Source organism: Capra hircus, chromosome 10, assembly GCF_001704415.2.
Source record: "Capra hircus breed San Clemente chromosome 10, ASM170441v1, whole genome shotgun sequence".
NCBI lineage: Eukaryota > Metazoa > Chordata > Mammalia > Artiodactyla > Bovidae > Capra > Capra hircus.
Window position 1 is genome coordinate 48,069,369 of NC_030817.1, and position 20,177 is coordinate 48,089,545.

General features: G+C 37.8%; 1 protein-coding gene across 2 annotated transcripts; it reads right to left on the reverse strand.

Annotated features, from left to right (window-relative positions):
* Positions 1,858–19,332, reverse strand: RSL24D1 (ribosomal L24 domain containing 1). 2 transcript variants are annotated; one of them, XM_005685752.2, is made up of 7 exons: positions 19,172–19,332; positions 14,073–14,186; positions 11,771–11,843; positions 9,383–9,446; positions 3,824–3,909; positions 2,546–2,630; positions 1,858–2,456 (listed from the first exon to the last, which is right to left on the reverse strand). In XM_005685752.2, exons 1-6 carry the CDS (start codon positions 19,250–19,252, stop codon positions 2,557–2,559), a joined length of 492 nt encoding a protein of 163 aa, XP_005685809.1. In that variant the 5' UTR covers positions 19,253–19,332; the 3' UTR covers positions 1,858–2,456; positions 2,546–2,556. The 2 variants fall into 2 exon arrangements, with proteins under 2 accessions (XP_005685809.1, XP_017909714.1); XM_018054225.1 differs by having other exon boundaries at positions 1,858–2,630.

Genomic DNA, 20,177 nt, shown 5'->3' on the forward strand with positions numbered 1-20,177 from the left:
GTGTCTGACTCTTTGCAAGCCCGTGGACTGTAGCCTTCCAGGTTCTCTGTCCATGGGATTCTCCAGGCAGGAGTACTGGAGTGGGTTGCCATTCCCTTCTCCAGGGGATGTTCTCGACCCAGAGATCGAACCTGGGTCTCCTGCATTGCAGGCAGATTCTTTACCAACTGAGCTACTAGGGAAGCCCCATATTAACTAATTAGGGCCTCATAAAAATTCTGAGGGATTATCATCTCCATTTTTTTTTCTAGATGAAGAAACCAAAGCACAGTCAAGTCAGTTTACAGCCATCACCTGGACTTATGAAGACGGGATCTGAGAGGTTCTGAATAAATCCCTTCTATATAAATGCAGGGCAATGCTGGAGACAGACTGGTAAGGACACAGATCCCACCTCCTTCATCCTCTGTTACGTGCTATGAAAGGGCAAGTTACCTACACCTAAGATTTTGCCATTTATAAAACGAGAATAATGCTGACTGCTTCACAAGATATGGGCTAGTCCTTCTCAAACTTTCTTCTATAAATATCTTCCTAGGGTTTCTATTTTTAAGAAATGAGGTTTTTTTTTTCCATGTGAGAATTTCTTTCTGCATCTTACAAGGTTTTTTAAGAGATGTTAAAAAAAAATCCTATGACTTACAGACGATACTGCTTTTAGTATTTTCTGTGTAGTGAGTGCCTAGACAATTTATGTTTTTGTGCTATGCTAACTGCCCAGCAGAGGTCTCAACCAGGCCAGTTAAAACAATAGTAACCTAAAAGCTCTGTACCATGCAACTCTCAAGCAAACTTTAAAGGGATAATTCATCCTTAGTGGTCCAACTACGCTTGGAAAGCAGAGGGTGAATAAAATCACTGCATTTGCATCCAAATACTTGATGAGATCCAGTGTCTCATAATAATATGAAATTCTGACAGCTAAGAGAACTGCCTGAATGTTAAACCTGAGATACCATGTCAGCTTTTAGTTTCAGATCAGTTTCCCCAAATTAATGATCTCAAAGCAATAGCCAAGCTGCTAACTAACACAGTAGGAGATTTGTTTCTTAACAGTATGTGATTTTAAAACAAGTTTTTATTAAAACAAACACAAATGTAGTATGGGATGAAAACTTCAATTTTACAAATGTTTTTACACATGTATTCCCCTATTACATCAATAATTTTGTTTACAAGTAAGTTTCATTTTATCAACAAGAACAAAGCTGGATTCAGGTCTTCTAACACCTGATTTGGTGATCAGTCCACTTTTCTACTATCTAATATTGAAATAAAAGTTTAGCCATTACCATACATAACCTTAAGGATTTGTAATTTATTCTAAATTTTGTCCTAAAAAACTGAATTACTTAATACTCTTAACATACTCATAAATAATATAAGTATACATTTCTCTTTAAACAGATCTACTTCAGTAGTAGGTGTGAACAAAATAATTTTCTTCCAAGCAACTGATACTTCATACCTTTTGTCTGATGCTGTGCTGTGCTCAGTTGTGTCCAACTCTCTGCGACCCCACAGACTGTAGCTCCCCAGGCTCCTCTGTCCATGGGATTTTCCCCACAAGAATACTGGAGTGGGTTGCCATTTCCCTCTCCAGGGGATCTTTCCAACCTAGGAATTGAACCCATATCTCCTGCATCTCCTGTTTGGCAGGTGGATTATTTACCACTGGGCCACCTGGGAATATCTATCTTTCGTTTAGTACTTTAAAATAAATATGTAGGCGGTTACTTTAGAAACAATTTTATGTGCAAATAATTTATAATGTGCTACTCATACATCCCATTTTCCAAAAACAATTAGGAATTTTTGAAAAGAAAATCACACCAAAAATTTTAATAGGCACTGAAGTCATGGAAAAATAAAAGTTTATTCTACTAGGAATGTCAACTTATCATTGAGTACTCTCCAAAGTGGAAATTACACAGTTCCATTTCAGGAAAGACTGTTCAACTCACCCTCAACATCCACAAATGACTATCACAACAGTTAAACCACATCAAAACAGTCCAACATAATTAGGCTTCAATATATTGGGCCATTATGTTCTTCTAAGATGCTAATAAACCATAACCAGAAATATTAAAATCAAAAGAAAAGATATTACTTGAGGCTAATTATCATACAGACTGTTACTTCCTTGCTGTATCCAATCCAGAACATTAATAAAGGAAATATTTTACTGCAAAGAAAATTTTATTTCATATATATTACTAGCCATGAATTTGTCATTATTACATAAATGCTGCCCAGTGCCATTAACCAAATGGCATGACCATTTTCTGTCCACAATTCACTTCTATATTTACAAACATAGTTTTCATAATTTATAAAAGTGTATCTCTCAGTGAAGGTTTAACGTTGAGATGCAACCTAGCGTCCATAATATTTGCTGTTCTGCAGATATCAATGTAGGACAGAAGTATTTACTGCCCTTTCATCTGAGTGACCTTATGTGGAAAAAAAAAAAAAAATCAGTAATTTACAAGTTCTAAGTCTCCAAAGGAGATTTCCAGATGCACTTAAAAGAAATGCTTACAGACAGATGTTTTAAGAAACATCTTCCATGTCCACATCCTCTTGTAATTTCTGTACCATTTTGTCTTCCAGCTGCTTTCCTTTGCCTTGAAAAAAGAAATTAAACTCTTATTGATTTGGTGTGACCTTGTGGAAGTCATATCCACACTTTATAAAGAATCTTGGCTATTTTAAAATAACATTAAATATTCCTAAATAATTTAAGAATAGAAACTAAACTCACACAGGTCTTATGACTTGCCACACACTTGCTCATCTCACCTTCATGACAACCTACATCTTAAAAATGAGAAAACTGAGGTACAGAGACAAATCAATCAGTGACCCAGTCACTTGGCTAGTAAGTCCAGTAAGACAAAGGGGTTGGATGTAAGCCCTGGCCATCTGGAGCCAGGATCTCTGCTCTCAACTCTGCACTCTCTACCTCAAAAAGGGCCACCTAAAATCTTAGATAATAGTTCCTTTCTATTGTTTTTGGGGTGTCAGTCCATATAATCTATATGTGAAACAATGCTCCAGGATTCTTTTTTTTTTTTTTTAATTTGGTACAAAAAAGTCCTAGCTGGGACTTTTGCATAAATCTACCCAATATGTTGTTACAGAATTTGACTTTACTAAGGTTTAGGCATAGCTAAATCCCATCAAAATCTCTCTCCTTCTGATAGATTGTACTTGGTGCCAGGTGAGGAAAAATACTGGTTTCTTAGCATCTCACGGAAGAAATTATGCACACAAACGATTGCCCAAGTGCATGCCTACCTGTAAGTTACAGAAGCACAAGCACGGCTTTAGGGCAAAACTGCAGTTCTCAAACGGAGGTACCACCATCACCTGGAGAGCCACTGAAGCACAGAGGTCCAGATCCAAGGGGCTTGAACCTCTGTACTTAGTAAGTCCCCCAAGTAATTCCCATACCAAATGAAGTTTAGGAACTATTAATATGAAACACTGTCCTTTTAATCAAAACAGGTATGAGGCAAAATCATCTATTTGATTATGACTCAAATAATTTTGATTAACTTGGAAAGTGTCTTTACAGAAGCTAGGATTTTATGGCGGGAGAAAAGAAACACCATACGCAATAAACCGAATGGAACTCAGAAATGCACTGAATCAATATTTTTTATAAATTACCAAGTCATATCCTAAATGAGAGAGAATACTTACATGAAAAAAAAAATCTATCCTCAAAAAGTTGGCTGGTACCCGATTACAGGGACCACAAAAGGTTTCCATTTCTCTACCAAAGGTAGAGAACTCCTGTGTATGCACTACTTACCTGCAAGAGGGGCCCGGATAAGATGGATGTTTTGCTTGACCTCTTTAACATCCTGAACTTTCTGTAGTTCTTTATTTTTCTTCAACCTAGGATAAAACACATCAAGGCCAAAAGCTCAGTTACTAAAACCTCTTTATTTTTATTTTTTTTTTTATTTATTTTTTCGCTTCTTTCTCCTTTGCTTTTTTTTTTTTTTAATTTTAAAATCTTTAATTCTTACATGTGTTCCCAAACATGTACCCCCCTCCCGCCTCCCTCCCCATAACATCTCTGTGGGTCATCCCCCTGCACCAGCCCCAAGCATGCTGTATCCTGCATCAGACATAGACTGGTGATTCAATTCTTACATGATAGTATACACGTTAGAATGCCATTCTCCCAAATCATCCCACCCTCTCCCTCTCCCTCTGAGTCCAAAAGTCCGTTATACACAGCTGTGTCTTTTTTCCTGTCTTGCATACAGGGTCGTCATTGCCATCTTTCTAAATTCCATATATATGTGTTAGCATACTGTATTGGTGTTTTTCTTTCTGGCTTACTTCACTCTGTATAATCGGCTCCAGTTTCATCCATCTCATCAGAACTGATTAAAATGAATTCTTTTTAACGGCTGAGTAATACTCCATTGTGTATATGGACTACAGCTTTCTTATCCATTCATCTGCTGATGGACATCTAGGTTGTTCCCATGTCCTGGCTATTATAAACAGTGCTGCAATGAACATTGGGGTTACATGTGTCTCTTTCAATTCTGGTTTCCTCGGTGTGTATGCCCAGCAGTGGGATTGCTGGGTCATAAGGTAGTTCTATTTGCAATTTTTTAAGGAATCTCCACACTGTTCTCCATAGTGGCTGTACTAGTTTGCATTCCCACCAACAGTGTAGGAGGGTTCCCTTTTCTCCACACCCTCTCCAGCATTTATTGCTTGCAGATTTTTGGATCGCAGACATTCTGACTGGTGTGAAGTGGTACGTCATTGTGGTTTTGATTTGCATTTCTCTGATAATGAGTGATGTTGAGCATCTTTTCATGCGTTTGTTAGCCATCCGTATGTCTTCTTTGGAGAAATGTCTATTTAGTTCTTTGGCCCATTTTTTTGACTGGGTCGTTTATTTTTCTGGAATTGAGCTGCATAAGTTGCTTGTATATTTTTGAGATTAGTTGTTTGTCAGTTGCTTCATTTGCTATTATTTTCTCCCATTTAGAAGGCTGTCTTTTCACCTTGCTTATATTTTCCTTTGTTGTGCAGAAGCTTTTAATTTTAATTAGATCCCATTTGTTTATTTTTGCTTTTATTTCCAGAATTCTGGGAGGTGGATCATAGAGGATCCTGCTGTGATTTATGTCAGAGAGTGTTTTGCCTATGTTCTCCTCTAGGAGTTTTATAGTTTCTGGCCTTACATTTAGATCTTTAATCCATTTTGAGTTTATTTTTGTGTGAGGTGTTAGAAAGTGATCTAGTTTCATTCTTTTACAAGTGGTTGACCAGTTTTCCCAGCACCACTTGTTAAAGAGATTGTCTTTACTCCATTAGTATATTCTTGCCTCCTTTGTCAAAGATAAGGTGTCCATATGTGTGTGGATTTATCTCTGGGCTTTCTATTTTGTTCCATTGATCTATATGTCTGTCTTTGTGCCAGTACCATACTGTTTTGATGACTGTGGCTTTGTAGTAGAGCCTGAAGTCAGGCAAGTTGATTCCTCCAGTTCCATTCTTCTTTCTCAAGATTGCTTTGGCAATTCGAGGTTTTCTGTATTTCCATACAAATCCTGAGATTATTTGTTCTAGTTCTGTGAAAAATATGGCTGGTAGCTTGATAGGGATTGCATTGAATTTGTATATTGCTTTGGGTAGTATACTCATTTTCACTATATTGATTCTTCTGATCAATGATACATTAGATCAGTTAGACCTAATTGATATCTATAGGACATTTCACCCCAAAACAATGAATTTCACCTTTTTTTCAAGTGCTCATGGAACCTTCTCCAGGATAGATCACATCCTGGGCCATAAATCTAAACTTGATATATTCAAAAAAATCGAAATCATTCCAAGCATCTTTTCTGACCATAATCCATTAAGATTAGATCTCAATTACAGGAGAAAAACTATTAAAAATTCCAACATATGGAGGTTGAACAACACACTTCTAAATAACCAACAAATCACAGAAGAAATCAAAAAAGAAATCAAAATATGCATAGAAACTAATGAAAATGAAAACACAACAACCCAAAACCTGTGGGACACTATAAAAGCAGTGCTAAGAGGAAAGTTCATAGCAATACAGGCATACCTCAAGAAACAAGAAAAAAGTCAAATAAATAACCTAACTCTACAACTAAAGCAACCAGAAAAGGAAGAACTGGAGAACCCCAGAGTTAGCAGAAAGAAAGAAATCTTAAAAATTAGGGCAGAAATAAATGCAAAAGAAACAAAAGAGACCATAGCAAAAATCAACAAAGCCAAAAGCTGGTTCTTTGAAAGGATAAATCAAATTGACAAACCATTAGCCAGACTCATCAAGAAGCAAAGAGAGAAAAATCAAATCAATAAAATTAGAAATGAAAATGGAGAGATCACAACAGACAACACAGAAATACAAAGGCTCATAAGAGACTTCTATCAGCAGTTGTATGCCAATAAAATGGACAATGTGGAAGAAATGGACAAATTCTTAGAAAAGTACAATTTTCCAAAACTGAACCAGGAAGAAATAGAAAATCTTAACAGACCCATCACAAGCACAGAAATTGAAACTGTAATCAGAAATCTTCCAGCAAACAGAAGCCCAGGTCCAGATGGCTTCACAGCTGAATTCTACCAAAAATTTAGAGAACAGCTAACACCTATCCTACTCAAACTCTTCCAGAAAATTGCAGAGGAAGGTAAACTTCCAAACTCATTCTATGAGGCCACCATCACCCTAATACCAAAACCTGACAAAGATGTCACAAAAAAAGAAAACTACAGGCCAATATCACTCATGAACATAGATGCAAAAATCCTCAACAAAATTCTAGCAATCAGAATCCAACAACACATTAGAAAGATCATACACCATGACCAAGTGGGCTTTATCCCAGGGATGCAAGGATTCTTCAATATCCGCAAATCAATCAATGTAATTCACCACATTAACAAATTGAAAAATAAAAACCATATGATTATCTCAATAGATGCAGAGAAGGCCTTTGACAAAATTCAACATCCATTTATGATAAAAACTCTCCAGAAAGCAGGAATAGAAGGAACATACCTCAACATAATAAAAGCTATCTATGACAAACCCACAGCAAACATTATCCTCAATGGTGAAAAATTGAAAGCATTTCCCCTAAAATCAGGAACAAGACAAGGGTGTCCACTTTCACCACTACTATTCAACATAGTTCTGGAAGTTTTGGCCACAGCAATCAGAGCAGAAAAAGAAATAAAAGGAATCCAAATTGGAAAAGAAGAAGTAAAACTCTCACTGTTTGCAGATGACATGATCCTCTACATGGAAAACCCTAAAGACTCCACCAGAAAATTACTAGAGCTCATCAATGAATATAGTAAAGCTGCAGGATATAAAATCAACACACAGAAATCCCTTGCATTCCTATACACGAATAATGAGAAAGTAGAAAAAGAAATTAAGCAAACAATTCCATTCACCATTGCAATGAAAAGAATAAAATACTTAGGAATATATCTACCTAAAGAAACTAAAGACCTATATATAGAAAACTATAAAACACTGATGAAAGAAATCAAAGAGGACACGAATAGATGGAGAAATATACCATGTTCATGGATCGGAAGAACTAAAACCTCTTTAAAAGATATTAGTTCGTAATTTGTAAAAATTATATTTAGTTAACCACACAGATGAGAAATGGGAATACAATCTGTTTCTTGTTCCTTATTAGCTTAATGATTCCTACACTCCCAATTTGTTCATTCACTGTTATTTCTAGTGCCTAGTCAGGAATAAACTGGGTGTTGAATTTGTATTTGCTCAGTGACTAAAGGAATATAACTGCAACAAAGAATTAACAAGCCTTAGAGATCACAGATACAGAATACAAACTTCTAATCATTAAAGTATCTGTTCTCTATTTGAGGAGAAAGATATTATCTCTGTGTTATCTATTTTTTAAAATCATTCAGTAATTACAAGAAACACATAAGACATTTAACAACCACAAAAAAAGTCAACAGACTAGTTCTAAACCATTTGGGCCCCCTTTTTCTCATAATTAAAAAGGTTTAAAGCCAAAAAGCTGTTGACACATGCTTTTCTATGACAGACGTTTATGGTGACTAGATCAAAAGTGATGTCTCTTCTAAAGAAATAGCCAGTTTCAAGCTGGAGCAGGGAAAGTGCAAGATGGTACTAGAAAATCTTATTAGCCATAAAGCAAGAAACACCTAAAGAATGATGAGGAATTGTCAAAATGACACAGAGCCTGCCTGAAGAACTCTCACTGGCCAACCTGGGGTACTTAGAACATCAAAATAAATAATGATAAAGAACTGTAACACACTGAAGACAGTAAGAATGTGTACACACACACACACACACACAATGTGAATAAATGAATAAAATAATAAATGTGGAACTGGGGAAAAAGAAAAATGCTCTTTCTTGGATAAAAAAGCCAACTAATAAATAGGAAAGGGTGAAATTAGAAAAATCACCACGTGGCAATAGTAACAATAGTAACAGATTCAGGCAGAACACTAATGGATGCTTAAACCAGTAGATACCACTCTGAGGAGTAACAGGTTCTTTGCTGAGTGTGTCTCCTCCAAGATGCACTGATTACAAAGAGGGGAGTAAAACAGTAAAGTCGTTTCCTCCATTTCCAGGGGAGAAAGCTAGCAGACACTACTTTAACCAAGTGATAAAAGTTAACATCACCAGTAAGAGGCAACATGTACCTGCAAGACACATTTCTGTGACAGTTTGGCCAAAGGTGCCTACCCTGAATCTAATCACGAAGAAAACAACAAACACAAAATGAGAAACATCCTGTAAAATAACTAACCTGTACTCTTCAAAAATGTCACTGTTATTTACAACAAATGTGAGAAACTGTCTGGATTAAAGAAGCTTGAGGAGACATGACTGCCAAATGAAATGCATGATAATATGATTTTCTGCTGTGATGAAGGACATTACTGGAACAACTGGTAAAATCAAGTAAGGTTTATAGATTAAATAACAATATTTTATCAGTGATAATTTTCTGATTTGATAACTATACTGTGATTATGTAAGAGCATGTTCTTATGTCATATACCTGATACTAAAATAATGTTGTGTGTCAACTATACCTCAATTTTAAAAACCACACAGAAAAAGAACATACTATTTTTAGGACATATACACTGAAGTATACTTAAGAGGAAAAGGCATCATGTCTTCAACTTACTACACACAGAGTTAAACACAAAGTAAACCTGATAAAATGCTAACAGAATATACAGAGTTCTTTATACTATCTTGATAGTTTCTGAAAGTCAGAAGTTATGTGAAAATAAAGATATTTTAAAACATTCATACCTGTTCATTATAAATTTAGCTTGTCGCTTCTGTTTGATCTCTTCAACTCTCTTCATTGCATCAACTGTTTAAAAAAGTTCATTAAAGTTAACAAATTTATGTACATTCAAGCTGGGTGATTATAATCAACAAGAGCTTTAACAATCACCTCTTTATCCTGATTTAGAAACAGACTAAACCAAACAAAAAACTCACTGCAAAAACAATTCCTACTAAAGCTGACAAAGGTACGTACTCTCAGTTAACGTCACTTTTGACTCTTTCCCAAGTATCATTTCTTTCATCTTTATTTTGCAAAAGCCTTTACTACTAATAAATTTTCTTGTACTTGAAACCAGTCCAACACTTTTCAAATTTTATTCTACAGAGAACTTGGATTAATGACATTAATCCCATTCTTAGTTTGTCATCTCTATAAATAAAGAGCCCTTTCCTGGTAATAAAATCTACTTTTTCTTCAAGTACCTAAGCTATGATCTCATTATGAATCACATTATATACCTGAGATATGATCACATTACGAATACTGGTAGAATGAACCTGTCAATTTGCCACATTCTTAACCACTAAAATCCAACAACTGTTTTGGAAAATTTATACAAGACCCTTGGTTATAAGGCAGTTGAGTCCAACTATACTCTAGAATCTGTATGAGTACTATACAATGTAGGATAAATCACATATGTAATTTACACGTTCCAGTAGCCACATTTTTTTCAAAAAGTAAATGGGAACACTTCAAAATTAAATTCCAAGTACATTTTGTTTAACCCAACATATTCAAATTACTGTCATTTCAACATGTAATTAATATAAAGAATTATTTACTGAGATTTTATGCTTGTTTTCACACTAAGTGTTCAAAATCCAGCATGTACTTTACATTTACAGCACATCTCAATTCAGACTAGTCACATTTTAATTGCACAGTAGCCCCTGTGACTGGTGGCTACCATACCGAGCCGCACAATTCCCAACCAGATTCTTACAGTGTAGTCTGTGTATCCGAGTGGGGCAAACGAATGAGGCTCTATAATAATACCTGAACCAACTACTGTCTAACAAATAACAAAACAGGAGTTCTCAGTAAAATGCACTGAGAGTATATGCCCTGTTCATCTTCATACACCAGAATCAGTGGTTACTGACTGTAAAGAATACAATATCTTAGAGAATACACAGTATTTCTCAGGAACAATAAAAACATCATGATACCAGCACAGAGGGTCTCAGTAACTGAATATCCACAGATGATTAAACTAAGATATGCACCTCAGTTTCCACATCAAGCTGAATACCCACAAAATAAAAGTGGTTATAGATAAAAATGGTCTGGAGCCGCTATCTTCAAGTAGGAACAAAAAAGAAAACAAAGGCCAAAATGAAATAAGACTCAATGAGGTCCAGAAATGCTTAGAATCTTTCAACAAAGTCCCTGCCAAAAGTGCCTTCAGGAATCAATTTAATAAGCCTGTGAAAAATGTACAGCTCCATATGGGATCGAGGTGTTTGTGCATATTGTGAAATGATCAGCACAGTAAGTCTGGTAGAATTCTAAGTCTTAAAGAGACTTCTAGTTAACAAACTACCTCACCTCCACACCAAAGACCAGAAGAGGCTAAGGCTGCATAAGCAGGCATGGGGGAAGAAGAAAAGGCAGGGCCAAGGGCCTCACACTATACATATACATGGTAAAATCTTTAAGCTAGATTAAGAAATTAAGTTTTACTACATATGAGAATTTTTTTTAAATTAAAGCCTCTGCCTAACTTAAATAAGTAAACGGACAGAAAGAGCTAGGTAAGTAGGTATGCAGACAGGGAGGAACTAAACATTACTGCTTGTAGTTTAGTAGCCTCTAACTTCATTTTCACTCAGGTCAAACACTTAGAAATTCTCTTAGAAATTTTGCAATTATCATGCTTACATGCTGTACTTTTGAACTTTATAGAATCACTAAGTTTCATGAGGTATACAATACTTGTATCCCTAATAATACTTATATCCCTAAATCATCTAAATTGGCAAAGTGTGTTACGTTTTTCTGTATATCTTAACTATGTCACACCTCCACGAAGTATTCTACACCTCTATTTTTTTGTTCAGATATTTGACTGCTTTTAGATCTCTATGCAGGCACTTCAAATAACAGCAAATTTAATCATTATGCTACTTTAGTAATGGATACATCAATCAATTCTGAAAAGAGTTGGGATAGCTTATAATAAAAAACAAATACAGCAGAGCCATTGAAATAAGGATAAAACTATAAAAACTAACCAATTAAAAGAATAAATTTAATATTTAAATAATCAACTGATATTAAAGCTATGGTAATATCCCAAACCAGTGTCTTCTGAAAACTCCTCATATTCCCTTGTGACTTACTGGTTTTATTCCACAGTTCTCGCTGGTATTTGACAGGTTCATTTCTACGTTTTTCAAATTCAAATGAATTATCCTGTAAAAAGAGGAAAAATATGGTTTTAAGAGAGATAGAAAAGAAGCATGTCTTAAAACTTTTTCTCCTTTTCACAGAAGTTCTAAGTATTTCAAGCTACTGTTGTTGCTCAGTTGCTCAGTCATGTCCGACTCTGCGACCCCTACAGCATGTTTCCCTGTCCTTCACCATCTCCAGGAGATTGCTCAAACTCATGTCCATTGAGTCGGTGATACCATCCAACCATCTCGTCCTCTGTCATCCCCTTCTCCTCCTGCCTTCAACCTTTCCCAGGATCAGGGTCTTTTCCAATGAGTCGGTGCTTCACATCAGGTGGCCAAAGTATTGGAGCTTCAGCTTCACCATCAATCCTTCCAATGAATATTCAGGGTTAATTTCCTTTAGGATTGGCTGGTTGGATCTCCTTGCAGTCCAAGGGACTCTCAAGAGTCTTCTCCAACACCACAGTTACAAAGCATCAATTCTTCGGTGCTCAGCCTTCTTTATGATCCAACTCTCACATCCATACATGACTACTAGAAAAACCACAGGCTTTTGACTATACAGACCTTTATCAGCAAAGCAATGTCTCTGCTTTTAAATATGCTGTCTAGGTTTGTCATGGCTATGGAAACATACTAAGATTTTCCCCAAGATGATTCTCAGAGAATATAAGTTTTCAAGCTTTTTCTCCATTAAATACAACATAGAAGACAGTCCTAATGAAAAAATTTCTCTACATATTAGTGATTCTCAAAGGGATGGGAGGGGAGATAGGCCTATAACCATCATGAGGATTATTAATAAACTCAAAAGGCTTCCCTAATTTCCTGTTCCTAGCTGAGACTAACAGCCAGAAAACATGTATTAGACTGAACCATTTGAAACTGCCTTTTCCCATAGATCAAGAAGAGTCAAATATTGAGAATTTCATATGGTTCAACAAAAATACCTACCATGTTCATCTATTTCAATACCTATAAACCTTTGTGTTACAGCACAGAGTTGAAACTACACATCCTCAAATAACGTGGTGCTATTCTGCCTGATATAAGCTTCACCCTGAAATTCTTTAGGTCCCCTCCAAATGTAGTCGGTATTTTGACAATTAACAACTTTACTCATCTCAAAACATGCAAAATAATTTTGGGAAAAAACCCAGATATTTCTTGGCTTTCAAATCTATCAGATTCAGACTCAGTTAATGTGAACATTAACTCTGCACTTAGCTATTTCATTTATATACACAAGACTCTGTTCAGATCACAGTAACCTCAGCCATGACAAGGTAACTGGTCACCAGCAACTGAATATGACATAACATTCTTCCTTCACTCATATAGTTGCCACCTGTATTTGAGATGCTACAGTTCTATTCATCCATACTGAAAATTATTTTTGTGACAACAATCATGATCTGGCCTTACAAGTTGTCAAAAAATATTCTTTACATTCACTGAAAAACCTCAGGTGTTAAGAAAGCCAGAAAAGGACTTCATAGCAACTACTTAAGACACTGCCTTTACGGAGTGGAAAGGTGGGGAAAAGTCACGGGTTTGGTGGAAGAGAAAGTACAGCAGGGAAAAGACAGCTGAAAGATCTCCCACCCTCAAAAACAACCTGTGCAAGTTTCTCCTCCTTCCTTTTCAAGGATAGAGAGCGGACAAGCTTTGGTGGGACCTCATACCAACTCAGTAAGAGCAACACTTGTGGGGGGCTCGTCTCATGAAACTCCCTCACACCGATTCCTCATTATTCCTCCTTAAACCAATATCATTAACTAAGTTCTCTGCTCTCAGACACAAAGTCCAGCTAAAGAAATCGAAAAACTGATAAACAAGTTTATTACAAACCTCATCTGAGCCCTCACTGCTATTCAAACATCCTCTTATCTCTTAACTTCCTTTCAAAATCCTTAAGTAACAATTTCCAACTTCAATCCATTTAAATAATTCTCCCCTTTGTTACAAGAGCTAAAAATACTTTTTGGAGAATAAGAAAAATCATTTCTACAAACTAGATTAGGAATCTTTTTTTCCTTTTCAGAATTTTACAGATTTATAGTTTTGGGGATCATGTGAGAATGAGATTGCCAAAGCCAAAGTCATTAATCAATCAGTCATTAATCACTCTATGGGAAGCCTTATTAGAGTTAATTGATGTTAATTCTAATTAACATCAATTGTTCCCCATCCAAAAACTAAAATTTTGAAAACTATAAAAACTATAGTGATAGCTAACTGTACTCACCACCGTGAGCTCTTTACCAGCTGCTTTCCGGAACGCTTTAGTCCATCTGACCTTGCGAGGATTGCGCTTCTTTTTGAAGTTTTTATGGCACTTGGATTTACAGAATCTGAACACCTATGTTAAAAAGTGTTAAAATAGAGAAAATACAATATTAAAAACTTTTATGCCACAGGACGTTACCCCACCAGACAAAATATACTATAAAGTCTAAGAAATAACAATGGTTCTCACAACTGCTTCTACTTACAGCACCATTTAGAAACATGAGACATATCACATAAAATGCAAACTGAACTATTTTTTGACTATCAAACATCATTACAACTAAAGATTGAGGGCCCCCCAAATATGGTTAAAAACTAGCATTTTTATAGAATAACAGTAAAACCTTTACTATGATCTTGAATGAAGGGAACAATTTTAAGTAAAGTCATTTATTTAAATCCGTTTGCAATTCAGAATAATTCTCAAAATTCACTTTGTATATATCTCAATGAGGGGGCAGGGGTAAAGTTTCAAACAACCATTCTGAAACGTCCTTTGGTTCTTTTCACTGTTGCACAAAATAATTTCCCAAAAAAGCAACTAAAACTGGCTATGGATTTGTTTTTCTAAAGAATTTATTCAGAGATCTACTAGGAAGATTCTTCACTACTTTAATTCTACACTTTCATCTCCAAAGATGTGATCCTTTAATAGTGTTTACAATTTAATGACGTTTCAAAGTGCTCCTAAAGTGACTTACTGGATTTATACATCTAAAACGCATCATTTTGTTACTCTGTCTCAGAAAAAGTTACAATTTGTATTACTAGAGGAAATCTGAGAGAAAAAGTATTATAATTGAATCTGTGGACCTTGGCAAAGAAAATTAAATTGAATTATCGTGCTTAGATGTGACCCATTCAAAAAAAGACCAAACTAAGGTACAGACATTTCAAGCGAAGAGACTCAGCAGTAAGGAATTCGCCTGCCAAAGGAGGAGACAGGTTTGATCCCTGGGTCAAGAAAATCCCCTAGAGAAGGAAATAGCAACCTATTCCAATATTCTTGCCTGGGAAATTCCATGGACAGGGAAGCCTGATATGTCCATGCAGTTGCAAAGAGTCAGACACAACTTAGCGACTAAAACAACAGTAAAGCCTTTGTGTGCATGTGTGTGGGCACATAAATCACAAATCAGAATACTTCTCATTTTATGTACCTTGTTCTATGAGGACCTTCAAACAGGTCACTAATCACATTAGGACACAGATTTCTTAGAAATGGTCGATACTAGAGAATTCCCTGGTGGCCCAGTGGTTAGAACTTGGCGTTTCCCTGGGATGGCCCTGTGATGGATCCATAGTCCAAGAACTAAGATCCCACAAGCAGTACGGCAAGGTCAAAAAGAAAAGAAAAGGAAGAAACAAATGGTCAATATCAGATCAATTTAATCGAGGGCCAGACTTACTGGAGAGCCCTCTCTACATTCTTGAATTAATTTCAAACAGCTAGAAAATACGTGAACTACAGTAGTTTTCTGGAATAATTCACTATAAAATCATTATTGGTAATACTTCTTTTGCATATTTCCAACTCAAAGTACTACTACCTTTTTAAGTAAAAGCCGTCCTTGTTTAAGATATACTAGACAACTCCTACACAAGTCCTCATTGAGAAGTTTGAACTTTTCTAGGTCTTCTCAGTTCCAAAGAAAGCCAATGGGAAGATACAGGGAAGCCTACTTAAACTCTGTATCTAACAGACTCACTTGAAAAAGCATGATGAAGCATCTGAAGAGCCTGGAGTCACTGAGATGGGATGGGGATTCCCAAATAAAGAGCAGCTACTATGTGCTGGATGTTGCAGTAGGTGCAAGAAGTACAAGAATAATACAACGCTCTACCCTGAGAAGCTTAGTCCAGTATTGTGATAAAGTCTCACTTTGCAAACAAGAGAAATAAAGATCAGACTAGGATATAAATAATGGGATATGGCTATACACAATAATCAAGTATAAAGTAACATGTAAACATATATTAAGGAGTGATTAAATCTCTACTGGGGTAGGTGGTGGATGAGTCTGTGTGAGACAAAGCTTCATAGGCTCAAATTTCCCTTCTAACCTGGTCCTTGAGCACCATCCTCAGTCTTCAACGTGCAAACAAACGATCCATCTGAGCTTCACAGTTCAATACTTTTTTATGACACTAATTCAACAAAGATTTATTAAGCACACCTTAAGAGTGTGTATGTTTCTGTTTGCAAACTATGAAAATACAGAGCAGTAATATTTTACCCTGGTGGCTCAGACGGAAATGAATCTGCCTGCAATGCAGGAAGCCCGGGTTCAATCCCTGGGTTGGGAATATCCCTTGGAGAAGGGAATAACTATCCACTCCAGTATTCGTTCCTGGAAAATCACATGCACAGAGAAGCCTGGCAAGCTACACTGTCCATGGAATCACAAACAGCCAGACACGACTAACCAACTAATATTTTCACTTTTCCAGTATTTTAAGTAGTAACACACTAATTCTGGTTTCCCTGGTGGCTCAGCAGTAAAGAATCCTCCTGCAATGCAGGAGATGCAGGTTCAATCCTCTGTCAGGAAGGACCCCAGGAGAAGAAAATGGCAACCTACTCCAGCGTTTTCATCAGGGAAATCCATGGACAGAGGAGCCTGATGGGCTATAGTCCACAGAGTCACAAAAGAGTCAGACACAACTTAGTGACTCAACAACAACACACTAATTCTACTTTTAAGAAGCTACTTGAGAAGCAGAAGAGGGGAGATGTCTGTGAAAGGTGGTCTCAAAAGCTACAAGCATAAATGGAGAAAAAATAGTTAGGAGGCTACAAAGTGACAAGTGCCTAATCTGGGACTAGGAAGGCAGAAAAAACACTAAGACACCACTATCCTTTGCAAAGGCAGCATGGATAGGACCTATAGCTAGATACAAAGAGCGAAAAGATTCAAAGGTAACCCTCAGTTTCCAGCAGAACTATCTAAGCACATGACTATTAATTCTGAGAGCAAAAAGAGCTGAGGTAATAATAAGAGAGGTAAGCCTCTCTTTCAGGAGGCTCACTGTTAGGTACAAACAGGATTTCTCTGTCAAGTGGAAAATTCAAACTTGGAACTAGGATATAAAGATGTGGGAAATAACAACAAAGGAAAAAATGAGGTGCTTGGTCTTCATTAGTGCTTCTGGGCCTCTACATCTTATTTCCCCCATCGACTCTGTTCTGGATACACCAGTCTTCCCTAGAGCAAGCAAGCTTCCAGCTAACTCAACACCATTCTTGCTAGCAACACAGACTTCCTCATATACCACTCCCACTGCATCTGCCAGGTCAACACTCAACTTTAGACAGCTCCCACTGGCCTTTCTAATTTCCATATCCAGCTGACAAACACTGATGGACAAAAATCATAAAATTATGATCACCAGATCATCTACAATGCCATAATGCCTACTGTGAATTACACCCCAACCCGGTGATCATTTCATTCACTGCTATAAATTCTTGGTCATGTTCCTGAGAGGAGGAATTAAGAATCACTTACATACTCTTTCAGGTTTCCAAATACAGCTTTGGTACCTCATTTCAGCAAGACCTCTTACTCCTAATTTAGCAAGGTCAGTATTTTTCATACAGAATACACATATAAGGTGAAGAAGCACAAACTAATTCCTGAGCATGTCAGAATCACCTCATTGAATACAGATTCCTAGAGCTTTTTCCCTTCCCCCAGACATTCCAATTCTACAGATCTGGTGGGAAGCAGGAGTCAGTTTTTTCCACAAGTGCCCAGTGATTTTGAAGCAAATATAAGAGAGCTCAAATTCTGAGAAACAATATTTTTAACAGAGGAATGAGATTCATTCCGTTATGAAAGGCAAATTCATGTATTATTCCTAAAGCCTTTCACAATGAGGCCTTATAATGACAGTGCCCAACTTAAGATGGTTCAGCTTTACAATGGTGCAAAAGTGATACACATTCAGTGGAAATCGTACTTCAAATTTTGATCTTTCCCAGGCTAGCCATGCAGTAAAATTCTCTCTGATGCTGGGCATCTGGCAGCAGACTAAAGCTCCCAGTTCACAGAGTGAACAACTTAATAGAATCATTCTATTTTTCAATTCCAGTAGAGTACATAATAAATTACATGAGATATTCAACACTTCATTATAAAAGAGGCTTTGTGTTAGATGATTCTGCCCGACTGTAAGCTAATGTGTTCTGAGCATGTTTAAAGAAGGCTAGGCTATATACAATATTAAGCAGGTTAGGCTTTTGCATCTTCGACTTACAATGGGTTTGCCACAAGCAACTCCTTCAAAAGTCCGGTAATATCTGTATCTTTCTATCTTCTGTTTTCAGACGTACTTTTTAAATATAGACTTATATTTGTATTTATAGCCCTACCCCAAGCCTCTATCACCATGTGCAATCCGTCACTTCCTTAAACAGAGAAGTAACTGCTCCTCTGTGCCTTTGTTCAAATTGTTCATTTCCCTTTCGCCTAAAATGCTTTCTCCTCTTGCTCTTAAACAAAATGCAAGATCCAGGATAAAAGCACCTCCTTCCTGTGTCTTTTCACACACGTCCTTCTCCAAATCACCTCCAATCATTTCATAAAACGTAACTCTGCTATTAAGTCATACCCAACATTTCTATCAATCTCTACACACTACGGCTGACCGCAAGTCTTACACATCTGTATAGAGGTGGACCTCAGCAAAGATGCTTGACCCGGCACGCGTTCAGCAAGGTTTACTGAATTGAAGAATGTGGCCCACATACACAGTGGGCCAACAGACTCCCAGCTTCCCTGTGGGCTCTGGCTGCAATCGCTCCTCAACCTCGTTACTGCCGGCCTCTCCCAAGAGCGGCCTAGTGAACAGCTCTGCTCGGACCGCCTAAAGGAGAAACTCCCCTAGCGGGAGGCAGAGGTCCGAGCCCGTGGTAAAGCCTACCTCACGCGCCGAAATCCCAGGCCAAACCCCACGCCAAACTGGTGGGCGCAGAGTAACCCCGCGCCGAGCGGGCACGGCTTCAGCCCGGCGGGAGCGCAGCTAAAAGCGCCCCACTCCCCGCCTCCTCACCTTGCAATCGTTACGAACGAACATCATGCCATGGCCTGGGTAGATAGGGCCCGAACAGAAATAACACTTTTCAATCCGCATGTTGAACGCGCGTGGGGAAAAGCCGGCCGAACAGCCAGCTGAAGAGGAAGTGACGTAGCCGCGCCACAGGAAGTGATTCTCTTCCCAGTCCTCCGGAAAGAGCATCCGGAAAAGGCGGTGCTCTTCGGAGCTTCTGGAAAGCGAGCCGAACGTGACCGCGCCTCCCCGCGGCCGCGCCGGGAAAAGCGCTGACGTTTTGGGCAGGCGCAGAAATGAAGTCGTGCTGACAGCTGTCAGTCTGAGCAAGTGCGAGGTTCTGCGCCTTGTGAACTGGCTGTTAGAGCGTCTAGTTTTTCCACCTACCGTATCATATTAAGTCAGCATTTACTCATGTCTTATATATCCTGTCTCTAGTTTGTGCTGTTCCCAGGCGGCTCTCCACACTTGGCTGCTGCTGCTGCTGCTGCTGCTGCTGTTAAGTCGCTCAGTCGTGTCCGACTCTGTGCGACCTCATGGACTGCAGCCTACCAGGCTCCTCCGTCCATGGGATTTTCCAGGCAAGAGTATTGGAGTAGGGTGCCATTGCCTTCTCCGTCACACTTGGCTAGTTTCTAAGAACTCATTTCTCTACTGCTCGAGCCCCGCCGGATTCCAGTCCCTAGAGGACTTACCTGGTGTCCACAGCGGGAGCTTGCTGCCCTGCACGGCAACCGAAGCTGCTGAGTCTCAGGCTCGCAGGACTTAACCAGCGGTGTTTTAAAAACTTGTAGTGGTGGTCTTCTCCACCTTTACTCCCTCTCCGCCTTTTAATTAATATATATATTTAATTACTAGACATTTTTAAAAAAAACACCATTTGTACAGGAAATTGATGCTTTTGAACTGTGATTTTGGAGAAGACTCTTGGGAGTCCCTTGGACTGCAAGGAGATCCAACCAGTCCAACCTAAAGGCGATCAGTCCTGGGTGTTCACTGGAAGGACAGA

Coding starts and splice junctions, on each gene's coding strand:
- RSL24D1 (XM_005685752.2), bottom strand. CDS start 19,252: ATGCGGATTGAAAAGTGTTATTTCTGTTCGGGCCCTATCTACCCAGGC. Junction 14,187..19,171: donor TCGTTCGTAACGATTGCAAG/GTGAGGAGGCGG, acceptor TTTTTAACATAG/GTGTTCAGATTCTGTAAATC. Junction 2,631..3,823: donor TATCCGGGCCCCTCTTGCAG/GTAAGTAGTGCA, acceptor TCTTTTTTCAAG/GCAAAGGAAAGCAGCTGGAA.